General features: G+C 32.5%; 1 protein-coding gene across 1 annotated transcript in view; it reads right to left on the minus strand.

The window, feature by feature from the left end:
- Positions 1–65: 65 nt before the first annotated feature.
- LOC130621507 (uncharacterized) overlaps positions 66–22,591 on the minus strand; it is a 29,580-nt gene continuing 7,054 nt past the window's right edge. Inside the window, exons 2-12 of the mRNA XM_057436808.1 lie at positions 7,643–8,149; positions 3,282–3,425; positions 2,518–3,041; positions 2,335–2,406; positions 2,040–2,175; positions 1,802–1,891; positions 1,600–1,695; positions 1,348–1,443; positions 1,179–1,275; positions 831–935; positions 66–633 (exon numbers count right to left, since the gene is read on the minus strand). Coding sequence (XP_057292791.1) covers positions 573–633; positions 831–935; positions 1,179–1,275; positions 1,348–1,443; positions 1,600–1,695; positions 1,802–1,891; positions 2,040–2,175; positions 2,335–2,406; positions 2,518–3,041; positions 3,282–3,425; positions 7,643–8,132 — 1,911 coding nt within the window. The 5' untranslated portion in view covers positions 8,133–8,149 and the 3' untranslated portion in view covers positions 66–572. The remainder of the gene's footprint in view (positions 634–830; positions 936–1,178; positions 1,276–1,347; positions 1,444–1,599; positions 1,696–1,801; positions 1,892–2,039; positions 2,176–2,334; positions 2,407–2,517; positions 3,042–3,281; positions 3,426–7,642; positions 8,150–22,591) is intronic.

A 22,591-nucleotide genomic window follows, 5' to 3' on the forward strand; every position in this document is an offset into this window, starting at 1 on the left:
AAGAAAGTAAGAGATCCATTGTCAAAGTATTAAGAATGAACCAAAAATACTGGTGATCACAATTCAAAACAATTGAAATTTTTTGCGTTCTAGTGTTTTTATCTTTAAAATTTCGTAATAAATAACTATACAATACTATGTATATATATATATGTATGTCATTGTGAGATACAATTTGAAATGACAAACAATAATAACTATAATATAATAATGATATATAATAATAAAAAAAGCGTTTTCTTCCCATCAAGTGTTTTCTACTCTCCATAAGAGCGAAATTTTGTTGGTTTTTGTGAGATGACAAAATTTACTTTCTAAGTCACAAAATATAATTAACATAAAACTATACATATATTTATTTGTATATGTTTGTGTTTATATAAGCCTGCATTTGCAGGATTTACAACCTTTTTTGACTCTTTAAGCATATTTTGGTAGTATCAATTCGAATTTGGTCTAGTAGTACAATCTCCATGGTGTACATCTTGTAAGGGTAGCTACACTGTCACCGTGGGAAGCAGTTTTCGGGCGTCTAATTGTTTTCGGTTTATTTTCTTTTATTTAAACTTTCGTTACGTTTTACAAACATATTCTTGTCGGTAATGTACTTCCAGTCTAGTCACTTGTTCCAGTCTAAAATAAAATATATGTTTTACTATTCATCCGTTACTTTATGTTCCCGTTATTGCGTCTTTTTTATATGTGTACGCCCATTTTCAGGTAAGTTAGGGTCTTATCTCGCAAAGCTTTTTGTTGTTGTTGTCTATTCCAAGATTTTTCTAGGAAGCACCCTGGATTTTTTGTTTACAAAAACATAATAAAAAACTTACGCTGTTTTTTGACATATATCATCTTTGCGTTCTTTGCATACAAATTTCACTGAAACTGCTGGCTTTGTGAAGGAAACTCGCTTTGTTGTATACTCCATGCATTTTCTAAAACCAGATTGTAATGCGAGTTAAGTAAAAGAGAATTTGAAATTGTCGTTCGAGAAAAGGGTAATGCCAAGCAGCATGTTCGAATGAGTATGCGCATGATCACATCCTTACTCTTTAAATGTTCCTAACCATCCCCATTACCCCCAACCGCGCCTGTTAATTACCCCCTTTTTTCATTCGAAAAAAGGGTATAAAATCAATCTTAGAATTTGTTAAATTGAGTCTAAAGAGCGTACTTACTCTCTCTCTTGACACATGTCTCCTTTAAAACCTTTCGGACATTGACATTTATTGTCAAAACAGGTACCTCCATTTTCACATTTCTTTTGACAAATTTCTAATAATTTAAAATAATTATTATAACTTTTAATTATTTTTCCAGATTTTCCAAGTGTTAATAATTACTTACTTGTCTGACATTGTGTTCCTTGAAAACCTTGCTTGCATTTGCATTTATTTGGTCCAATGCACATGCCGCCATTTTTACATGGTAACTGACACTCAGCTAAATAATAAAAAAACAAATAAAGTTATACGCGGGGAAATCAACTGGTATGAATGAGGTTATGAGGTTATCCCTTAAAGAATAATGTCATAGTATAGGTTGGCACCAAGGCTTGAATTGAAAGCAAGGTCATTATCAAGTTTCTTAAAGACTTACTAAATTGACAATATTTTCCACTTGTGCCTTTTCTGCAACTGCATATGTTAGGTTTAGTACAGTTTCCACCATTTAGACATTTGTTATAACACATAGCTAAAATGAGAAATACAAGTTTATATACAAAAAAAAAAACAGTCAAGGAGGAACCGCCACGTAATACAGATTTCCCTGAAATACAATATACATTTATAACACTTACGAGTTGCACATTTATCACCACTCCAACCTTGAGAACATTTGCAGACGCCATTTTGCTTACATACACCACCGTTCATGCAGTCACAGCTCACTAAAAAAATAGAAAGTTTTTTTAAATTGAAATAATATTTTACTAAAATGAGAGCGATATGGACCGAATTGGGGTCTATTTATATATTTATTTTCGTTCGTTATTCGGATTATTGATTTTGTTCAATGATGTTCTGTAAAATATTTACCCTCTGTTTCTCCAGACCCATAACCTTCTTCAACATCGCCACTCTCTGAATCATCAGGTCCTGCTAAAGGCCCGTCACCAGAAATCTCTGTCACTTTCCCGTCCTTATTTATTTCTTCTTTTTCTTCATCAGTATCCTAAATTTATATAAAAAACTTACGTTTACTGTCAAGCCCTATTGTGTTACTTTGTGAGCTCATGTGAAGAACAGAACGACATGAAGAATTGTCGGAAAATAAAAAGTAAAACGACAAAGTGCTACACTTTGCATTTGTGTAGCACGTGAACAAACTTACCAATAATATTTTGCCACATTGATTCTTTAGACTATTGGGGTCTTTAACTAAGGATATCTGACCAATTTCGACCTAAAATACAAAACTATCCTGGTAAAACATACGGCGATAAAAATGCGCATCTGCAATCTACAATCTCCGATTATTTGAAAGAATTTTTTAAACGTTGCAAAGATTCTATACCTTGACTTGTTCTTTCGATTTAACGCCTGGACCTCCTCCAAGATACATTTGTCCAAATATATCCATATTGTTAAAAATATTTTCAACTAAAGTAGAGGCGTACACTTCTCCGCAGTCGATTTTAATTTTAATTTCGTCACCACTAAGATGTATAGCGAAAGTGTACCACATATCACTGGTGAAAGGATGCGGGAAGGAGTGCTCCCGTGGCAAGTTTACGGTCGAGTCTAACCTTTTACCCTGGATAAAATTTATATCGTAGGGGGAAAGCTTTACGCCAAATATAAGACGATCATTTGCATTATAAACACTGTAAACATATTGGGGCTCCTTCACAGGTCCTTTAAATGAAACATGTAACACAGAGTCTTTTGGAAAACTGTCTGTAAATAACAGGTGTGTGGGAGCTTTTGATACTGAACGCTGCTCTATGTCATTTGTAAATTTCTCTCCTGGTAGTTTCCATGGTAACATGTTTTCGTCGTGTTGATATTCCAAGATGAAAGGTAGTATGTTTATCGTGTCTAAATGTAAAAGAAAAGAATAAAATATTTGCTGTGAAGTCATGAGTTTTCAGGAATTGTTGTTTTTATTTTTTAAGCAATACAAGATTGCTAAGAGGAAAATATTTTTTTTTAAATATATTGGAATTTAATGTCAAATTCAAGGCTGAAAACAACTTTGATGTCTAACAAAAAGCTAAGAATGGATAAGAATTATGGTAGCATAATTTTATTAAATTTATATAAAGTTATATTGCACACCTGAACAATAAAATGTGTTACACTCTCTGGCCTGTTCACGTGGACCATGACAAGGTTCTTTCATAGTGCATTCTCTTGATCTTTGCTGCGTACCAGTGCCACAAAATTTGCTACATTTCGACCAATTGCTCCATTCTTCCCAGCCTAGTTTATAAAAGTTACAAATTTAAGTATAGCTAAACTACCTATTAGCCAGCTGAAAGAGCCGTGGTTGCTGACCGCTACCATTTTGGCAGACAAACAGATAGAAAATCATATGACAAGTAATGTTTATGCGCAGAAGGAGACGAATATTTTACTGATTTATTAATCCCAACCTATTACGTCAAAAATGGCGGGAAATCTGTTAGTGAAGACAGTTTTTAAATTAGTTTTTTAACACGTGAAACAAACTTTGTGTTAAGGAATATGTTTCTGAAAATCGTCTTCTTTGACTTATCAATCCTCTTTACACGCTTATGTTTGTACTAATCTTTCTGTTTCATGATGCGGAAATATTTTTATCATTGGATTACTACAAACTACAAAATAATTATAGAATAAAGAAAAATACTAACAAAAAACTTTTGGCACCATCTAATTTATTGTACCGTATTTCACAAGGTTGTGTTAATACGCATTAAGTCTCATTTGCTTTCGTGTTGCGGGAATTTTATATTAACGCGATAAAAGTACTATATGAAAGTATGCGTAAATTAATAAGGATAACATCTTCTGCAGAGATAAAGCACTTATCGAAGTTAATATAAACTAGATAAGAATAATAATAATTACGACAGTTATGTCAAGAAGGATTTTCTTATATGTACAAAACGTTTTATGTTGATTTAGCAGAAATATAACTGCCAATTAAAAACTATAAGTTAAATATAAAACATATTTATTTCATCGTGTTTACTTCTGTTTGAGATCGCTCTGGAATACACACAAAACTTTTCTACCCCCAAAATTAAAGTTTTAATATTGCAATTCAGGCAACCAAAGTAAGTCTAGGGAAGTCGAATCTAACTGTCGGCAGTTTCTTTTAACTGATCCTAGCGATAACTTTTTCATAAGAACAAGTGCATTAAAATCTATGTTGGTTCCTTTATTTCCTCTTTAAGAGGCTCGAGGTTGTCCCCACAAAAGTCAACTGAGTATGTCTGGAAGATTTAAAAGATATGGCTCCAATAGCCGATTTCATTGTTACTCCGGAAATTCTATAAGTCTGTTACTGATTATCCGTAGGATTTTACCTAAGCAAGACTTCGTCTCTCCACCCGATAACAGATTTGATATTTGTCTCCAAACCAGGAAATCAAGGATAATACGAAATTAAAAAGAAAACACCTCACAGTTGACAGTTTTGAAAATAAAAAAACCTCTGAACACTTCCGATTTAGGTTCCATCCAAATATAAAAAGACCCTAACATGACCTTAGTATGAAGTTGTACGAGAGCGACTATCTTGACTCTTTTCTGGTGTTTACTGGTGGTAACATAATTCGCCCATATTTGTTTAGATACATGGCCTACTCAGTTGTTCATCCATTTTTTTTCTTTGTTCTTAAGGTGCCATTTCCTTTTTTCTACATTTCAGCAGACAACCGTCGTCGCGATTCACGAACTAATCTAACAACGACTACAAAAATATATATTTAACAATCTTTGTATTTGTCAACTGCTATCTTTATTCCTTTAGCTGTATTATTAACTTTTATGTGTAGGCAGACAGCCAGCAGGGGCTGTTTTTCCACTGGATTAAGTTCTAATTATAGAGAAGAAAGCACTCTATTGTCGCACTAAACTATTGACTGTAATGTGATATGTTTACGTTTTGAAAGGACATTCAAAACATTACGTAATGAAGTCGTGTACGTGTCTTGCTCTTGTTTATAGTGTATTAGAGACTGTCTGTCCGGTTAGTACAATCTTATTAAACTATTTAAAACATAAGAATGTGATGGCTTATCTCTGTTTCCTTTGAAGGGTTGACAAATTAAACGCTGGCTCCAGACTACAGTGCAACAACATATTTTTACAAATCGCGTTCCTCTCGATTGAATGACATTAGATTTCTTTAGGGAGAAAATAAAATTTAGAATAGGGAAACATCAGCATGCTGAGAGAATGTATATGACCACTTTAGTGAGACGGTAATGCTAAAAAACGTTTGATCACAACTTGCCTTTAGAGCTACTGTCGCTTTTTGATCTATCAGAGTTTAAAAAGGAAACAAAGGACTCCGGAAAGGGGTTTGAGGTCTTTGATGTGAGGCTACAAGCCAGTAACAAAAAAGTGACGAAAAGAAGTTTTCATAATTCAGACTAGCGAATATTTTTTTTATTTGCGCCAACACTTCTTATCCATAAACTCGCTTTCTTACCCACAATCCCCTTTGTGCGACAACAGTTATCATTCTACATGATGAATAAATTTACTCTGTTTTGTTAATTGCATAGATAATAAGCGCGATTGACTTTGCGTAATTGGAATAGCTAACTTATGCGTAACAAAAGTTTTGTAGCAAACAATGTATTGTATACTTCCTTCTAGTTGCTACACAAATTAAAACTGCTTCCTTTTAAAACAGCCCACCCAAGCTAAGCAACATTTTTAACATTTCGTTACTAGCAGATATTAGTCAAAAGGGCAGTATTTGACATACCACCCTACATGGTCGCACTCACTTTGGTGTTGTCAGAAAATAATATATCACCACTTATTTCCTTTCCTGCCTAATTATGTTAATTATCTTAATTATTCTAATCAAGTTGTTGCTACACCAATGCTTTTATATAATCTTTGTGTGGTGCTTTCTTACTGACTAACTCCTAAATCTTTTTTTTTTCTTTTATACCATCTGTTTTTCTTACATCATTATAAAAAATATTGATTAATTTTTTAAACAATAAAATTGTCTGGTGAAATGTAATAAAGCTTAACAAATTAGTTTTCTGTATAAGAAGCAAATGATAAGAACATATGGTTTAAATAGGGAAGGGGGGGGGGGGGGGCTTAGAACGAGGACAAGCAGTGTCAACAGTATACGTAGAAGAAATCTAATATTATATTAAATCAGTATAGCTATTATGGCACAACTTATCCCCTTGATGGCTGAGCATTTAAAATAAGTTATAACAAAAAGTATTTAAATTTTTATTTTTGATTTTCTATCTTAACTATCTCTAGTTATCCTTTTTCTTTATAGTTTTTTTAAAAACTTAACAACATCAAAAGTGTTCACTACCCAACAGTGTCTTCTAATAATTTTTAAACAACTTAAAAAAGTTTTGGCGTCATGTGACGAAATCACGAAAATTATGTACAATGTGGTTATTTGTTTTGTGGTCGTATTTTAGTTAAAGATTTATCTGTATGTGTAAAACGGAAGTCGTTCCCAACATGAATCGGAACAAACTTTTTTTTAAATTTCTTTGCCCACAAGAATCCTTGACTTAATTTCAGTTCTTTCTCTAACATTTAATTTTATTCTTCTTGTTATAAAGATACATTTTCCTCCTTTTTTATTGACTTTTACGTTTCCCCTAAATTTTAATAAGGCCATATATAACTCGTTTACTTCCGTCTTTATTTTTGAAAAATTTGATTAATTGATCCGCACTCTGATCATTGACAAAATCAAAAATACATCGAATTTTTGATAGCCGTTGCATAACGCAAATAAATTCAAAAACATGTGATCGTTTGGAAACATAATGTAAACATTCGTTCAAAAGCATTCTCTGCATAGTTTAATATATGACGTCAAATAAAATATTTTGATTTGAAAATAGATATTTGTTTCGATTATAGCTCCCTTGTTAGTTATATAGCACATTTAGATTTCAAATTAAAGGTTGTAATTTCAGCTCGAGAATTTATTCTGCCATTTATTTACTCATTCAATCACTCGGCGACTAATTGGCTTTTTTTATTTTTCCGTTTTTGCATTTGTTTGACATATTTATGTGGCTTTCAGTAGCTAAGGTAAACATCCCATTTTTACAACGAGACAATTTCGCATGACAGTTCGTTCATCATTAAACTAATTTCCCAATTCCTGGAGCAATTTAAACTTGAATTTGAGAAGGGTATATTCACCATATTCATAATAATAAAAAAAGTTCTATCTGAAACTTCAGCTCGTATATTCAGTGTTTATAAATTTTAAAAACTTTAAATTCGTGTTAAGTTCACATGATGACACTAATTACCATGTTTCTACACGCGATGTTAATAAGATAACGGTACCAACTACTCGTGCTCGCATTTTAAACTGAATATTTAATATGTATTATAATAATTATAATCGAATTAATTACGATATATAAGATAAATAAAAATAAGAAAATTAAATAAATAAGAAATTAAACACTTACCTAAAGATTGTAGTATGTTTCTTTCTGTACGCTTGTAAAGAAGTTCAGCAGCGCCAAAATAGTCATCATATCTTGCTACTAGCTCAGTAGTTTCTCTTTTATAACCAAGAAACAGTACATAGGATTCGTCCACTTCAACATTAGAAAAACAGTGTCGACTATCGGCGAACCCTTTAGCAGATACAACGATCTTTGTATCCAATCTAACAATGGATAGACTTTTGCGCTTGTGTAAAAGCTTCAATAGTTCCCAACCTTTTAAGACGTTCATCACTTCAAAAGTTGCTGCGTAGAAGATATTTTGTCCAGGTATTGGAGTAGTGGATAAAATTCTAGCAGATAATACAACATCTGCGCGTTTTGTACGTTCCTCTAAAGACATGGGTTTCCATTGTCGATTTATCAACTCAATGCATGCCAGGTTGGTATGAAGTATAGTTGAAAACTGCAGTATGGTCAGTAGATTTGATACAATCGTATTTCGGTACATTGTCTTTTATTGATTCGCTGTAAAATTTGAAAATTAATGTAAAACCACACACGAATATCCTGCGAAAGTTTATAAGCAAATGAAAAACGCCAGTAAACAATAACAACAACAACAACAACAACAACAACAATATATGTTCTCTGCAAATATGTTTTGTTGTATACAACTGAATATTCCGAATGTATCTACTTCGTATATCCACGTTGCTTTTTATATAACACACATCTCTTCTAATTTAAAAATGTATCTGTTTCCTTTCATAAAAAAATGTTTTTATGCAATGTAATTAATTGTCATAGATCATTAAAATCGTTTGTTCTGATCAATACTTGTTGACGACGTGTTAAGTTCAGGAATACAAAAAACATGTAAACAAAAGAGTTACAAAAAGTCCTGTTTCTTCACTGGTCTGTTTCCTGATCAGATCCAATGTGTTCTTCACACATTCGACTTAACATCAGACTGTCAAGTGGATCTTAATAAACAAGCATTTATAGCTGTGTTGTGTTAATTACTATAGAATAAAAACCATTATAATTAATATTGGTGAGGTAATAGAGGGACCGACTATTTCTGTCTGTTTCTCTGTTTATATAATTTGTCTCGATTATGTCAGTTATATGGTCCAATGAAGTTGATGCGAAGTAACGATCAGAAGATAATATAATGATTGAAGGTTATTTTTCAAATTCCCGCTCTTTTTGATGAATTGTATAGGTTGATTTGAATTGTTTCGTGGTACTAAGCCATTGTATATCGTAGATTGCTTTCTTTATCAGATAAGGATAAGAGAAAGACGAATAGGAGCGTTGTTTGATTTTTAACATGGGATTACTCGTTCTGTAATGACTGCAGAGCTCATAAGCAAAACTATAGACAAATAGAGATATATATGGTCGCATATGGAAAAATCAACGACCACACAAATATATGACGAAATGGCTAACAAAGTAATTGTAGTTTCGCCTTTTTTGTCTAGAGTTAGAGATATAAAAATATGTTTGTAAAAGCGAGACAAGTCTCGCCAATACAAACCTTCAAACGGAAGAAGACCTGTGTTGGCAGACACCTTCTTAGCAATCTCTATTGAAATAAATAAATAAAATCGTCAATCGGTTTATCGTCACAGCAAAGAATGAATGAATTTTATAAGCAGGTTATAACATATTTCGCCCATAAACTTTACCCATTGGCGCTGTCTTTATATTATGAAAATTGCATTCCCAGCGTGAGATGAAATGACGTATAGCATCCCTACTTGGTGCAAATGAAACAACATTGTATAGCTCTTGTTTCAAATTCTTAGTTAAAAAACAGAAGGAAAAAACAATAACAAAACGCGCAAAAATCAGAAACGATCTAAAGCAAACTGCAACAACAACAACAACAACAACATTAACAATAACTAGCAGGGACAACAACAACCATCAATCAATCAATAAATAATGACAACAACAACAACAAAAATCACCAATAAAGACAACTACACAAGATAAGGAGACCGTTATTATAAATATTTTTTTCCAAAAGTCTTTTAATTAAAATCATTTGTCATTTAAGAAAAGCGAATCGTAAAAATGATAAGCATTCAATTCAACGTGCAGTCATTTATTTTTTTCTTTCTCGAATGATAACAGAAGATATATTTAAAATAGGAATTGCCTATAGAAAGAATATGACTTATCTGTTGATGTCATTTATTAGGTGATTGACTTTTTTTGCCAACAGAAAGCTATCAAGGCCGGATATTGACATCACCTTCCTTTAATTATTTTGAGAACGTTCAATGATGGCGCTTTTGTTGATTTTTTTAGATTCTTTACTTGAGTTATATTTTATTACCAACGAAATATATTCCCAGGGTCAATCGCCAAAAGATGTGCGTATGGAACATATCTAGCGCTTGCTACTTTGTACAAAAATATTTTGCATGTCCCTAGCACGACAATGAAATGGGATAGAGACGATCAAAATACGGGTATATTTATTCTGTTACTTTCCTTTTTTCTTTGTCATGCACACTAAACCTTGTTACATCATGGGGTATCTACTACATCTTCCGTAGTTTTAACTGACCAGCAAAGTACTTTTGAGTTCTTTATGTTTTAATAATAGTTTAGTTATTTAGGACCAGATAGTATCGCCAATAAATGTGGAAAAGACTTAATTATGACCCACCCATATTGAACAGTTATGACGAAACGATTTGTAATCATAGGAATACATTTTGTATAATGTTAGGAAACTTAACGTCACATTTGAAAGACCAATTCTTTTTTCGGAAAAACGGATCTCCTCCCTCTTTCCTTATTACTGAAGGTGAAAACGCAGGTTTCACAATTCATATTTAGCTACTTCCCTGTGATCTTCATTGAGCATGTTTATTTCTGAAATAGGTCAAGCCTAGCTATGATCTTTGTTTACTCAACCCTCGCATTGCGTCAGTGTATTGAGAAGAAATTCATTCCTGGACTATGCTTATCATCATAGTTTGTAAAAGACGCCGTTGAAACTCACTTAAAAATGAATAAAAAGTACAAAATGATTGCTGATGGAATACAAGTCACTTTGAGAAGTACCAAAATAAATGTGTGTCGGTGAAGAAATACAGAAAAAAATGTAGAAATGGAAAGATTTATGAACGTCATCTTTTTCGACTTGTGCGGTCAGCTCACCTAGCTATCATACAGTGTCATCCGCAAATTGCAATTTCACTTTCTAGTGAATTGACTCTTCGATAGTTATACTTCCGATGACAAATCATAGTTCTTAGACAACAACAAACAAAGAAAAAAAGGTGATTTAGTCTAAGATTATTTCTGTCTTTGCGCACAGCAGTTGGATAGTAATAAAAGGAAATTACAAAAATTAACCATCACTTGATAGTTTTGTTGAGTAATACACAAGCACTGTAAAAAATTATTGTGAAATAATATTTTGTCGCTGGCGTTTGAGTAGAATAAATCAATTTTAAGATAGCTCTACAATTACAAACGATTTTCACTAAGCAACACTATCCTTATTATTACTCTCAGGCTCAATTTAAACAATCCAAATCATTCGAAATATAGAAAATCAGTTTTTTCATTACATTGTAGCAAAAAAATGATTAGGGTTGGATGATGAGGAGTATAGCTATTTATTCACATTTATTTTAGAAAAAAAGTACATATCTCAAATCGGCAAATTGGTTATATATAATTTTTTATATCATAAAATTTTAGGCTGAAATGTAACACATGGTACCTGTCTAGCTGTGATCTGAAATTATGAAAACGTTGGAATAATACCTTTCATGGGACTCCCCACATTAAAAGCATGACACACTGCTTCACAGAATTTAAATGCAAGACAATTCTTGCCAAAAGAGTTAACCACACCAAGAAGTTACCACCAGATTGCGCTATTGAATTTGAAACGGATAATAAAAAACCAACAAATAGCAATTCCGCGAAAACCAAGTTGTCATTAATATAAGCGTGTTTTGTTTGCTTCCATGACAATACTGAATGTTATCCTGTCAGTAAGCTTGCTTTCAATGCGGGAGGTCATGTTTCCAGTTACTAGTGAAGTCAATATAGTATTAGCGAAAGCCAAACTTTTTTGCGTAAAGCAGGGACATGTGAGTTATTTGTACTGTTTCTGGAGTCTGGAGTCTAAATTGCAATTCTTAACACATAAGTCCTATTTCACTGGACCTCTTCTAATAACTAGCAGCACCAGTAAGTACAGAAGTTCCATTATAGCTAAATAACACAAAAAGTAAACTACGCCAAGGTATTAGTAAATTTATGAATTTGGCAAATTATATCTTTCGATATGTAGGCTGTTACAATCACGAGTTGTTTTCATGACCTCGTTTTTAAACAATAAAGATGAGTAAGCAGTGACTGGTTTTCTTCACCACAAACGATTTTATGAAATGAAAAGGTTAATATTCATATATATAAATCCCCGGATAAAAAAGGTTACATTTTTGTAAACAAACGTACAAAAGTATTTTTATCTTTTCTTTTTCCTCAACGTAACGTAAGAATACATCGCACAACTTTACCATTCCATTCTATACTTTTAAGCTTGACTGCACTTCTGTCATGCGTAATTACTTACCGCGTACAACCATTTCACGTATTAATTAGAACATCAATCAAGCTGAAGAAAAGTTGATAGACACCAAGTAATTGAATAGACATGCTAAGCGTGGAAGAAGTTAATCAAAATCACTTTCGTATTTATCTTTTTGGACCAATTTTAAGCTGGCCATACTTTTGTTGAATGTTATGATCTGTGTTTAAAAAGGTTGGCGTTAGAGCTAACTAGCGTTAAAAGTTTAGGAAATATACGATACATAGAGAGATATGAGATTTGAGCAAGAAAATAGGATTTGAAAGAGAATAGCTATACTTTCTTCTTTAATATCAAATAAGGACAGAACAAAATCTCAAAGGTAATTACTGTCAATGCAGGACGCGTATAACTCAGCAACGTACGGTACAGCCTTACATTCTGAAATTGTTTAATGAAGGATGCTACACAGGATTTAGGCGTGGTAAAAAAACCAAAATTATAATTTTCTAAAAAGCCAAACCAGTATAATTCCAGAGCAACTTAACTTGTGGCATTTTGTTTTTAGATGCTCGATAAACACTTTATATTGTTGTGGCAACAATATCATTTTGTACTTAATATGCGGTTTTATATGAAATTCCTGTTCTTACTTCACAGGATGTAAACAACAAATTCCCGCAACTGCTATGCCCTCCTCACTCCATATGTTAATACTGTGGCAGGAAAGTTCATAACCTTTTTAACTGTTTTATTTAATTTCCCTTTACGTTTTCAGCTAAGTAATTTGATTTTTTATCAAGCTAGTGCATGCATGACTCTATGTCGTACATACAAAAGCTAGGTTTGCCTTATGTAGTAGTGTTTGCAAAAATCATTTTTAATTATATCCGCAGGTCATCATGACGCATTTCGCTAGTATACACAGGTTTCTTCGTCTCGCATATATACAAAAGGATCCTTTATATTAATGATCTCATGAGATATGGAGCTAAATAAAAGTGCTCTCTCATTTAAGACTAATTATGCGGTGATTGTATTAAACTAGTTCACCTAATTGGATCATAGAGACTCAATTAGGCTTCATTTCATACGACGTTGTGTATTAATCCATATTGAAAAGCACGTGTTAAAAGCCCTTTTACTGTGTGAAAACATTCACATTGTATATTCCAACCTTTTGGATTTATTATTTTTTTGAAAAGATTAAATTGTGTGTGATTTCTGTGGACTTTCTAATTAACTACGTGCTTGATCAATATGATGGTGCCAGCTGATGGAAGGTTCTAATAATCTCCCATAACAACAGCTTACGATGACAAATAAACGCTTCTTTGTAGCAATCAAAGTTAAGGCTTTGAACAGACCGATGTCATTATTTCAAGGTTTCCGTTAACTAAGCATCAAATTAAAATGCTACCTTAACAGAATGTTGTAAACAATATTGTTTTTAAACAACAACAATAACAACAAGGAAATTAACAAGAAGTGTGAATTTCCTTGTTTCAGTCAATTTTCAAACATGTCATAACCTCCCTGAATGCTAAAAAAACGAAAACAAATTAAATACACTTACTAAGTTAAAAACAAAGAGTTTCTATTCCCTCTCTCCTAAAAACAAACAAACCTAAAATTTCATTGACAATGCTTTGTCTTGATCTTCTTCAACACTATCTTTCACATTTGATATTACCATTTGAGTTTTATTCCCTTTTGCAAAACTGAAATACTTCTAATAGAATATACTTGATACAAGTGTTAAAGTTGAAAAACTGGCAAAGAATTGAAGTTTGGTCCTATTTATATGCATATTGATATCATTTAATTGTAGCGTGTTTTTTTCAATTCCTAATTACTGTCTATTTTCGTTCAACTGATCAAGATGTGAGATAATAAGCATTCGGATGCTTGTTATTTTTTCTTAATATGGAGAAATTCGTCGTTGATACTTAGCAATTCTGATGTGTTAGTGAGATATAGTCCGGTTGTTTGTAGTTACACAGCTATGTCAGGAATGTTAGCGTGCAAACCAGCACTCTTTATTTTACTGGTAGTAGTAAGCAACTAAATTGCAACATACCATGGAAGTTACGTGCTGTATATATGCACTATTGTTGCTCCATATACAGAGGGAGCCTGCTGGTGCACCATGCTGTGCTTGTCTATATCATTCTTTACTAGTTAGGGTTTTAATTCAGAGTGAGTGGCAATTACAGGACTGTGCAGGTGAAACTTTAGATGGTACGTGCAACTCATGTCTATTTAAATGTTTTTGTTATCAGTTTTGAGAAATAAAATTGTCGCACTAAACCTTATAGAATCTGTAGAACGGAATCTTTTATGTTGTAAAGACATTTGCACACGTTTAAATATAAAATAGTAGAAAACGTTTAGAAGCGTTAAAAAGTAAATAATATTATAAAATTCAGGTATATTCGAAAATTTAAGTACCTAGTTTCTGTGAGAATCCATACAGGTTTTTCTGAGGCGTTAATTCATTATATACGGCAGGAGAAAACAGTGTAATTTACAGTGTTGTAGGAAGGGAGCTTAATTTTAATGTTCTCGCGAGGACAACCCATGGTAAAACAAACGGCTAGATTATTTTCCGTTTTATACACAGGGATAATATTGATTGTTTTCGCATTCTTCGTAAAACGTAATACAATCTTTTTTGCAATAATTGGCTGGTTAGTCTGATTGACTTCATTAACGTTTATTAGGCGAAATAAATATGTCGTTTACTAAATGATGTTACAGAATGGGGTTACGCCACCAAAGGTTTTTGGGTATTTTAGTTTTCAAAGTTTAGTGCAATTTTTATTAAATAATTTTTGCACTAGTTTTGAAAGTATTACGTAAAAACAAAAATTTGATGAATAAATGTATTCTTACATTCCTATTTGAACCTTATTTTTTTTGAAATGGTGCAGAAATGAAAATTTACATTAAACCTGACAAAGAAATATGAATTCAAAAATTTTTTAAGAAACAAAAACAAACAGAAAACGTTTACCAAAGGGCGTAACAAAGAGTTTTAAGAGGCTTGTTATTTCTTCTGCTAATGAAGCAGAGCACAAAAAACAACTCTTTGTGTAGGGTTAGCTTTGGGAAAAAAGATTTTGGTTTAAGTTTAAAGGGAAATTGACCATTATTTTCAGACGATCGTATCAATCAGAAATAATTTACATAACATGAAATAATTCATGTTATGTAAATTTTCTTATTATTACTTTCGGACAGATTTCGGACGACTATCTTATATTTACTTGGTACGGATGTTTGAACGCCAAACATTTTCAAGGAGGATAAAATTTTCCAGATATTTTGATAATGTTATCAAATGGAATAAAAATAAGAAAAGACCGCGCTGTCTTTAAATTACACTGTCAATCAATCTATTAATGGAGCAATTGATTGGTTAACCTTTTTGTTAATACTTTGCCCCTTGCCATTCACTTCATTCGATTCTTTTTTAAAAAACTTCTATACAAACTTTTTGTAACTAAACCCGACGTTTTATACCTCCATAATCTAAATATTAATTTTTAAAGATCTTTTGTCGTAACATTGACCGGCAGTCGTATAAATGAATTTTTATCATTTACAAGTAAAAGCTTAGTTCCAACTGATATAAAACTACAGGCTACTTAACCAACTATCTTCGTACGTTGTTTTTCTTTTCGCTTTAATCGAGGTTATGTTGTGCCCACACGAAAGATATATAATTGATGAATAAACTGTGATAAAATCTCCAGTATTTTTAACCTTGTATTTTTTATTTATAACTTATGTCTCTATCTTTCATTGATTATTCTTTTACGTCATTGACGAGTAGTGTCTCCAGAGATGGTTTGTTTATCGTCTTCTATTGTTATTTAGCCACTGTTTAATAACTTTTGGTTTTTATATTATTTGACCACGACGAATTGCATGAAAAACATTGAGAGTTTCGATAAAAATACTAGTAAATAATTTTTGTATAACGCCACTAAAGCGACGGCTTTTATCTTCCTACTACCATGAACTGATAATACATGCGTAGTGTTATAAAGACTTCTGTTTTGTGTTCAGTACGATTCAAATTTTGATCAAATCAGAAGAACAGGAAGACAACTAAAGAATTACCAGGCTCACAAAAGCCATAACAAAAAACGCTACAAGACTTTCTTATGTGCTGTAAATGCTTAGAGACTAGGAGGGCAAGGGAAAAGTCAGTGAAAAATATATTCGGCTTGTCAGATCTCTCTTTAACATAATCAATGTTTCCTAGCAATCTCTGAACAGCCATACGTAAAAATAGCCTTTGCAATAAAGGTCAAAATTGAAGTTCGGAAGTTTAAAGATAAAGAAGTTTCAATCATTTCTAAATGTTTTTGTCACATAAATTAAAACAGCTAAAGCTATTTGAGGGCTAAAGTTTTAAAATAAAACAAAGTGAAGTGCCGTTGATGCCACCATCGTTGGCAGAAATCAACTAACTAACGGAAAAAACAAACAAAACTGAACTACCTTTTTTGCTTGTCTAATCGAGATTTGACTCGCTTAACTATGCTTTGTATTTGCTTAAACTAGTCGTTAACCGTGGAAAAATCTGCGGGTTCGCCCGTCCTTTTTATACCGCATTGCGTGCGTCTCGCTACTTGCACAGCTAAGCTACCATTTTGCGTGACAGACAGATGGACAGACGTATAAGGGTATTATAAGATAGATGTTTTCCACTATCTCTTTTGCTCAAGAAACGTTTTAGCTATATCTTTTAGATTGTAAATTCGAGTTAGTGACTCTTTGGAAAGTTTATACAAACTTTACACTATAAATTACACGCACTTCCACAGCAAGCAAAGATAAAGCTTTTGTCGGAATATTCTTCTTGGTGTTGGAGTATTGGGCGTGTTCTGAAACATTTTATTAAGTAGACAATCGGACACACACATTTAGTATTTGCATCACAAATAGTTTGTAACGCATGCTTTTAATGATTCGTAGCACTGTGGCTATTGTCAGTATTTTCATGGAGTCGAATGTCAATCTTTTAATAGGGGTTGAAATTGTTTTGGTTTTAAAATGATTTTCCATTTGAATATTTCAGGGAAACCACTAGAATGTTGACAATATCGTGTTTTTGTTAATTTGAAAAGAAGGAAGAATTTTTACATTCTTTTCTGGTAACTTTGTGCCAATTACTTGACCTTTTCATGTGTCATAATAAAGTCGTTCCTGCCTGACGCCTCACGCCCCCCGCCTTCTCGCCCTCCGCCGCCTGCCTCCCGCCTCCCGCCTTCAAAAAACAAAAACAACCTTCATTTATATTTTATTGTAATTTACGAAAGTTTTACGTGAGATTTACGAAGAAAAAAGTTTTTCTACAAATGCTGGGGAGAAAACTGAGATCAGTTTTTAAAAAAAGTTTTATAATTTTTTTTGCTGTTAGGGTTCTTTATTTATCTTCCAAAGAGGATATTTGCAGACCATAATCCATCGTGAGAAATCCACTTTACTTTTATTGTATGTACACTCCCATGCTCCACGAAAGGAATGGTCCTACTCTGCTACAACCCCCCGTAGTTATTATTATTATTATTGAAATTGTTTGCCCAGGATAGCCTCTTCAGTTCCTATTGGTAATGCTATAAACGAAGGGTTGTTAGTGTATTTGTGGCTTCCATTTGACCAAAGAAAGTCGTGCAAGCACAGAGAAAATAAATTCACACTAGTATAGTCTCTAGACTCGGCTGGTGTTTAAGCACGAGGCTTACGGCACTGGAAGCGATCGCTGTACCACAAGAATACCAGTCGGTTGCTGTATTTCTACAATGCCTAATATAGGGTTAAGAACAAGTCTGTTTCGGTATCTATTTTAATATATGCTCTGACAGCCTTGCGTTTATTGTGACGCCGTGAAAGAAGTTATTTCCTTTCACCGTACGCTAGAAGCGTTAAATAAAGCAGAAGGTAAAACAGCAAAACCATCGGGTTAGGCAACTTTGCATATACCACGTGACGCTGTGCAACCGCCAAGTCTTATTATAAAAGACTTATAAACAATAACAATAACGAAATTGAAGGCTGTTTCCGCTAGAAAAACTAAAGGTCGGTTTACATCAACGTTAAAACAATCATTTTTCTTCTTGAGATTTCACTGCGGTTTCTCCACAATGCAAAACCAGTGATTGCGGTATATCAAAGGCTTAATTCATGATAGCACAAATATTGGTCTAATCTTAACTTCCTTTAACAAAATCTAAGTATCTTACTAAACGCCTTTATGGCTCCTTCAGTTGGTCTCTAGATGATGAGTTAAAACAAAAAAGCATATTAATATGAGGAAAGAGTTTAATATTAAAAAGTTTGTAAGGTGTGTCATAACAAAACTAAAATAATGTCCTATTTGCGGTTTTTTAAATATTCTGATTAGGGAATACACACTACTACCGCTATCTGTTATAATGCTGCAATGTTACTTCACAGCTTGTTGCGACATATTGATTTAAAATGTAATATGTTTTATAGCAGCATGTAGCGTTCTAATTGATGAACATATGTTTAATTTTGTACATTGACTCATCGTATTGTTACAAGTTATTGTTTAAGCAGCGTATGATATTCTAGCAGAAACTTCATTTGCTTTAAACAGAACTGTATTTATTTTCAAGCTCAGCGCTTAACAATATTTTCAATATTCTAGTATTTAATATCATTATTTACTTTTGAAAGACTGGTAATTGATTACATTGTGAAATCAAAACGCCATTTTTAGCAACAGTAATATGATAACTTAACGCCCCTGATGAAAGAAGTGGGCGTTTATCAAATGTAAATCAAAAAACTGAAAAAACAAGAAGATGGAACTAAGTCAAACAAAATAAAGAAAACGATCAATAAATGCTAGTTTATACTGTAGAGCACCCTCGTCCCCAGAGTTTTTTTTCCTTTTTTGATATAAGAGAAGGCAAAAAACACTAGGGGACGAGGGTGACTGTAGAGTGAAGCAATTGTTTATTTTGTTTTTTGTGAGGGCGGCAATTATTCAAACTCCAATGGTATTGTGATTTCGTTAGGTTTGAAAGAATGCCATGTTTCAAATTTTAAAATTCCTATTTTGTGGACCCAAATATTTACATCACAATCACTTGTCACCTTACAGAGAGTCCAAAAAGTGTAGAAAGTAGAATTTGATACATATACGCTGATGTCAATGCTTTTGTTAAATTTAAAAAAAAAGAATACAACCGTTTAAAAGATTTCAGTCAATAGTTTTGAAAATATGATATGTTTTTCTATCTTATGTTTAACCGTCAAGGAGACACGCCAAGCTTTTCTCCAACGTCGTATACATGACACACATTTCACATCCTATTACCATGCTAAAAAGAATGGTCATTTGTGAACATATGCGCTCATAGCGTGATTGGTTCCACTTAACAAATGTCAACTAAAATTATAATCAACTAACTCTTTTGTTATCTTCATCATAAGAAAATGAAACAGTTAGGAGTAACTTTGATAAAAGATTACAAGGAGCTATGTTTTAGGGTAACCACGGGTTAAAATTTTGCTAATTTTTTTTTACGTTTAGTAAAAGGCGCACTACCCTTTTGCAGTTTTCTACAGCACTATTAATGTTGTAATTCATAAATATAAATTTCGCAATTTTGTGGTTTCCCCAGCATTTATAATTTAAGTAGAGTTTAATAAAGTTTTATTAAAAACCTGTTTAGTTTACAAAGTGATTAAAAAATGATGCGATCTGTAGTAACCTTTTGTTTCCACGCGGAAGCTCGATGTAATGGACATCTGGATTTTGACATAATGTGACAAAAAATGACATTGAAAATGATGAAGGACTTATCAAGTTTCATCATACTGATATTGACTCGTGTCAATTTTCAATTACCTCTTCCCATCCAATGATAGTAAATGCTAAATGCGCATGATTTGCTCATTTCTAAAATATGTAGGGCGTCAAAAATGTTTTGCCCTTTGTGATTTTCTGGAAGAATAATGTCGGGTTAAAACTTCTTTCAACTGATCCGTTTCAAGCAATCTGAATTCTCTCACCCAGTCTTCTGGTTAAAGACATATTAACATTCGCGTAAAAACAAGCGTAATTTTTTCTTAGACGAAGACCGCACATAACTAGATTTTGTGGTAAAAGAGAATGATAAGAAAGAACAGAAAGATAAAATTAAAACTCATAAAAATAATATACGAAATTTTCAACACAAAGTTATTAACTTGTTTTTTTATAGAAAAAAAGGAAATTTTGTAATTAGGTATTTTCTAACTCCGGATATTTTCTTACCTTCAAACAAGAACAAGAATCTATTTGTTCCCTCAACTGAACTAATAATACCCGCCTAACTTCGTTCTCATTCCACTTCTTCTGTAACAGTTTAAACACAAGAAAAACATTTTTTTTTTCATAAGAATGATTTTAATATCCGAAACGTCGCAACCCTTTATTTGTACCATTATAATATCAAGTACACATTTCCTTTATAATTAACCCTATTTTTTAAGTCAGAATAAGTAAAGGGAACCTTTTTGCACCTTGAGTTTCCTAGTGATTGCTTAACACCTATTTTTTATAGACATAAAACTGGCATGGAAGACCGTACCTTCGCCCTTGGAATCCTGTTTGTCAGTAGTATAAACAAAACACGCATACAATATACGGAACACATTATAGTGCTACACCAGTGATATGTTTTGCGACACAATGACGACGAAAGTTGTTGGGTCTAGACCCTTTAAAACTGTTTTTTTTTTAACAGTAACATGCATTCTAGTTTAATTTGGTTATTTCATAAAGTTTAAAAAAAACTGTTTTCCAATCGCAGGTTTTAAGATCGTGTTTGTTGTCTTTTTTTGCTTGATCAGCAATTTTTTTGTACGAAAATATTTAATGCCCCTTTTATGACAATATTTTTAGAAATGATTTTGTTACTATAAGAACTCATTTTTGTCAGTGTCATAAATATTCCAATTTTACATGTTCAAAACATCATCATAATATAAAATTTACGACATTTTATTTAGTAATACCAGCCAATTATATTAAAGTAGTAACCGATATGAAAAATTACCAAGGTATAGAAAAAAGATAGAGGAAAATTGCCTTTTCTCTTGCGGTGTCTTTAAAATGCGATGGGAATTTGTAAATCTAGCTTTAAATTATAACCACAAATTAATTTTTAACAATCTTTTTAATATATGGTCGTGGAGATGGAATTCATACAATCTGCGATCATAATCAGTTCAATTAGATTTTTTTCCAACTCCTCCTGTTTAAGGCGGTTTCATACAACAGATTGTAAACAGAGCAATTACTAGTGTGAAGAGTTTATTTGCTCTTCAACTTCTTGTGGGGTAAAAAAAACAAGTTTCTGATGAAAGTAGATATAAATGAAAGTATCTAAATGTCATTTTTTTGTTTATGACTTTTGTGAGGTTGACCACAAGTGAAAAGAGTTCACTTCTTCTTAATTTCAAAATGTTTTTTTTTAGCATTCTTATATCTTTATCAGTCAATTGATTAAAGCTTCATACACTAAACAATACTTGGAAAAAGCTTTGTAACGCTCTTAATTTTTGCACAAGCCTGAAGAAGTGACCATATAAACAGAGCTTAGATTTTTTGTGTCAATGTTCAGAAATATCCATAGAAATATAAAGCCTTGATGTTGTATTCATGCTTTTAAAATTTTAACCAATGAAATTATTTTTATTCTGTGTTGGCAGTGAAACCGAAGTTCAGACAGTGGGAGTTATTTCTAGAGCTTGCATATGTATGTAATAATGTGTAATGACTTTGTCCCATTTAAAACAGCTATAACTAAAACATAGGGTATTTTAGGAGACCACATAGACAGAGTTTTGTGTCTAAATCTATCAGCCAAAATTCTTGACGTAGACATTTAAATGGTTTTTGCACAATCGACCATACACGCATGCAACAACAATAATTACCTTTCAAACATGAATATTTAAATAATTGGCGTTCGGTAAAATCTGATGTGGCGTTCGGTAAAAGCTGATGTGGCTGGTAATTAGTTACTTTGCGGAAACTCATAAACGAATGGATGATAATCTATTTTGTTATGTTATCAGCAAACTAGATCTTAACACCTCAGAACTAACAGAAAAGTGCTGGAATGACGTTAATTTGATAGATTATTTTTGTAACTATATTGTCTTTTATACTTCCATGTTGCAACAGATATGAAGTAACAAAGTTTTTGTAAAAGCATCATCAAAAATTCAATCCTTAATATAACTCATAGTGGACATACTTTCACCTTCAGTGAAACTTGAACATCGATGCAGCCTAAAATGCGGATGTATAAAGTTTATTCTTTCTATATTATCGTCACTTTATATATACTTTTTAA

The sequence above is a fragment of the Hydractinia symbiolongicarpus genome, chromosome 12, assembly GCF_029227915.1.
Source record: "Hydractinia symbiolongicarpus strain clone_291-10 chromosome 12, HSymV2.1, whole genome shotgun sequence".
NCBI lineage: Eukaryota > Metazoa > Cnidaria > Hydrozoa > Anthoathecata > Hydractiniidae > Hydractinia > Hydractinia symbiolongicarpus.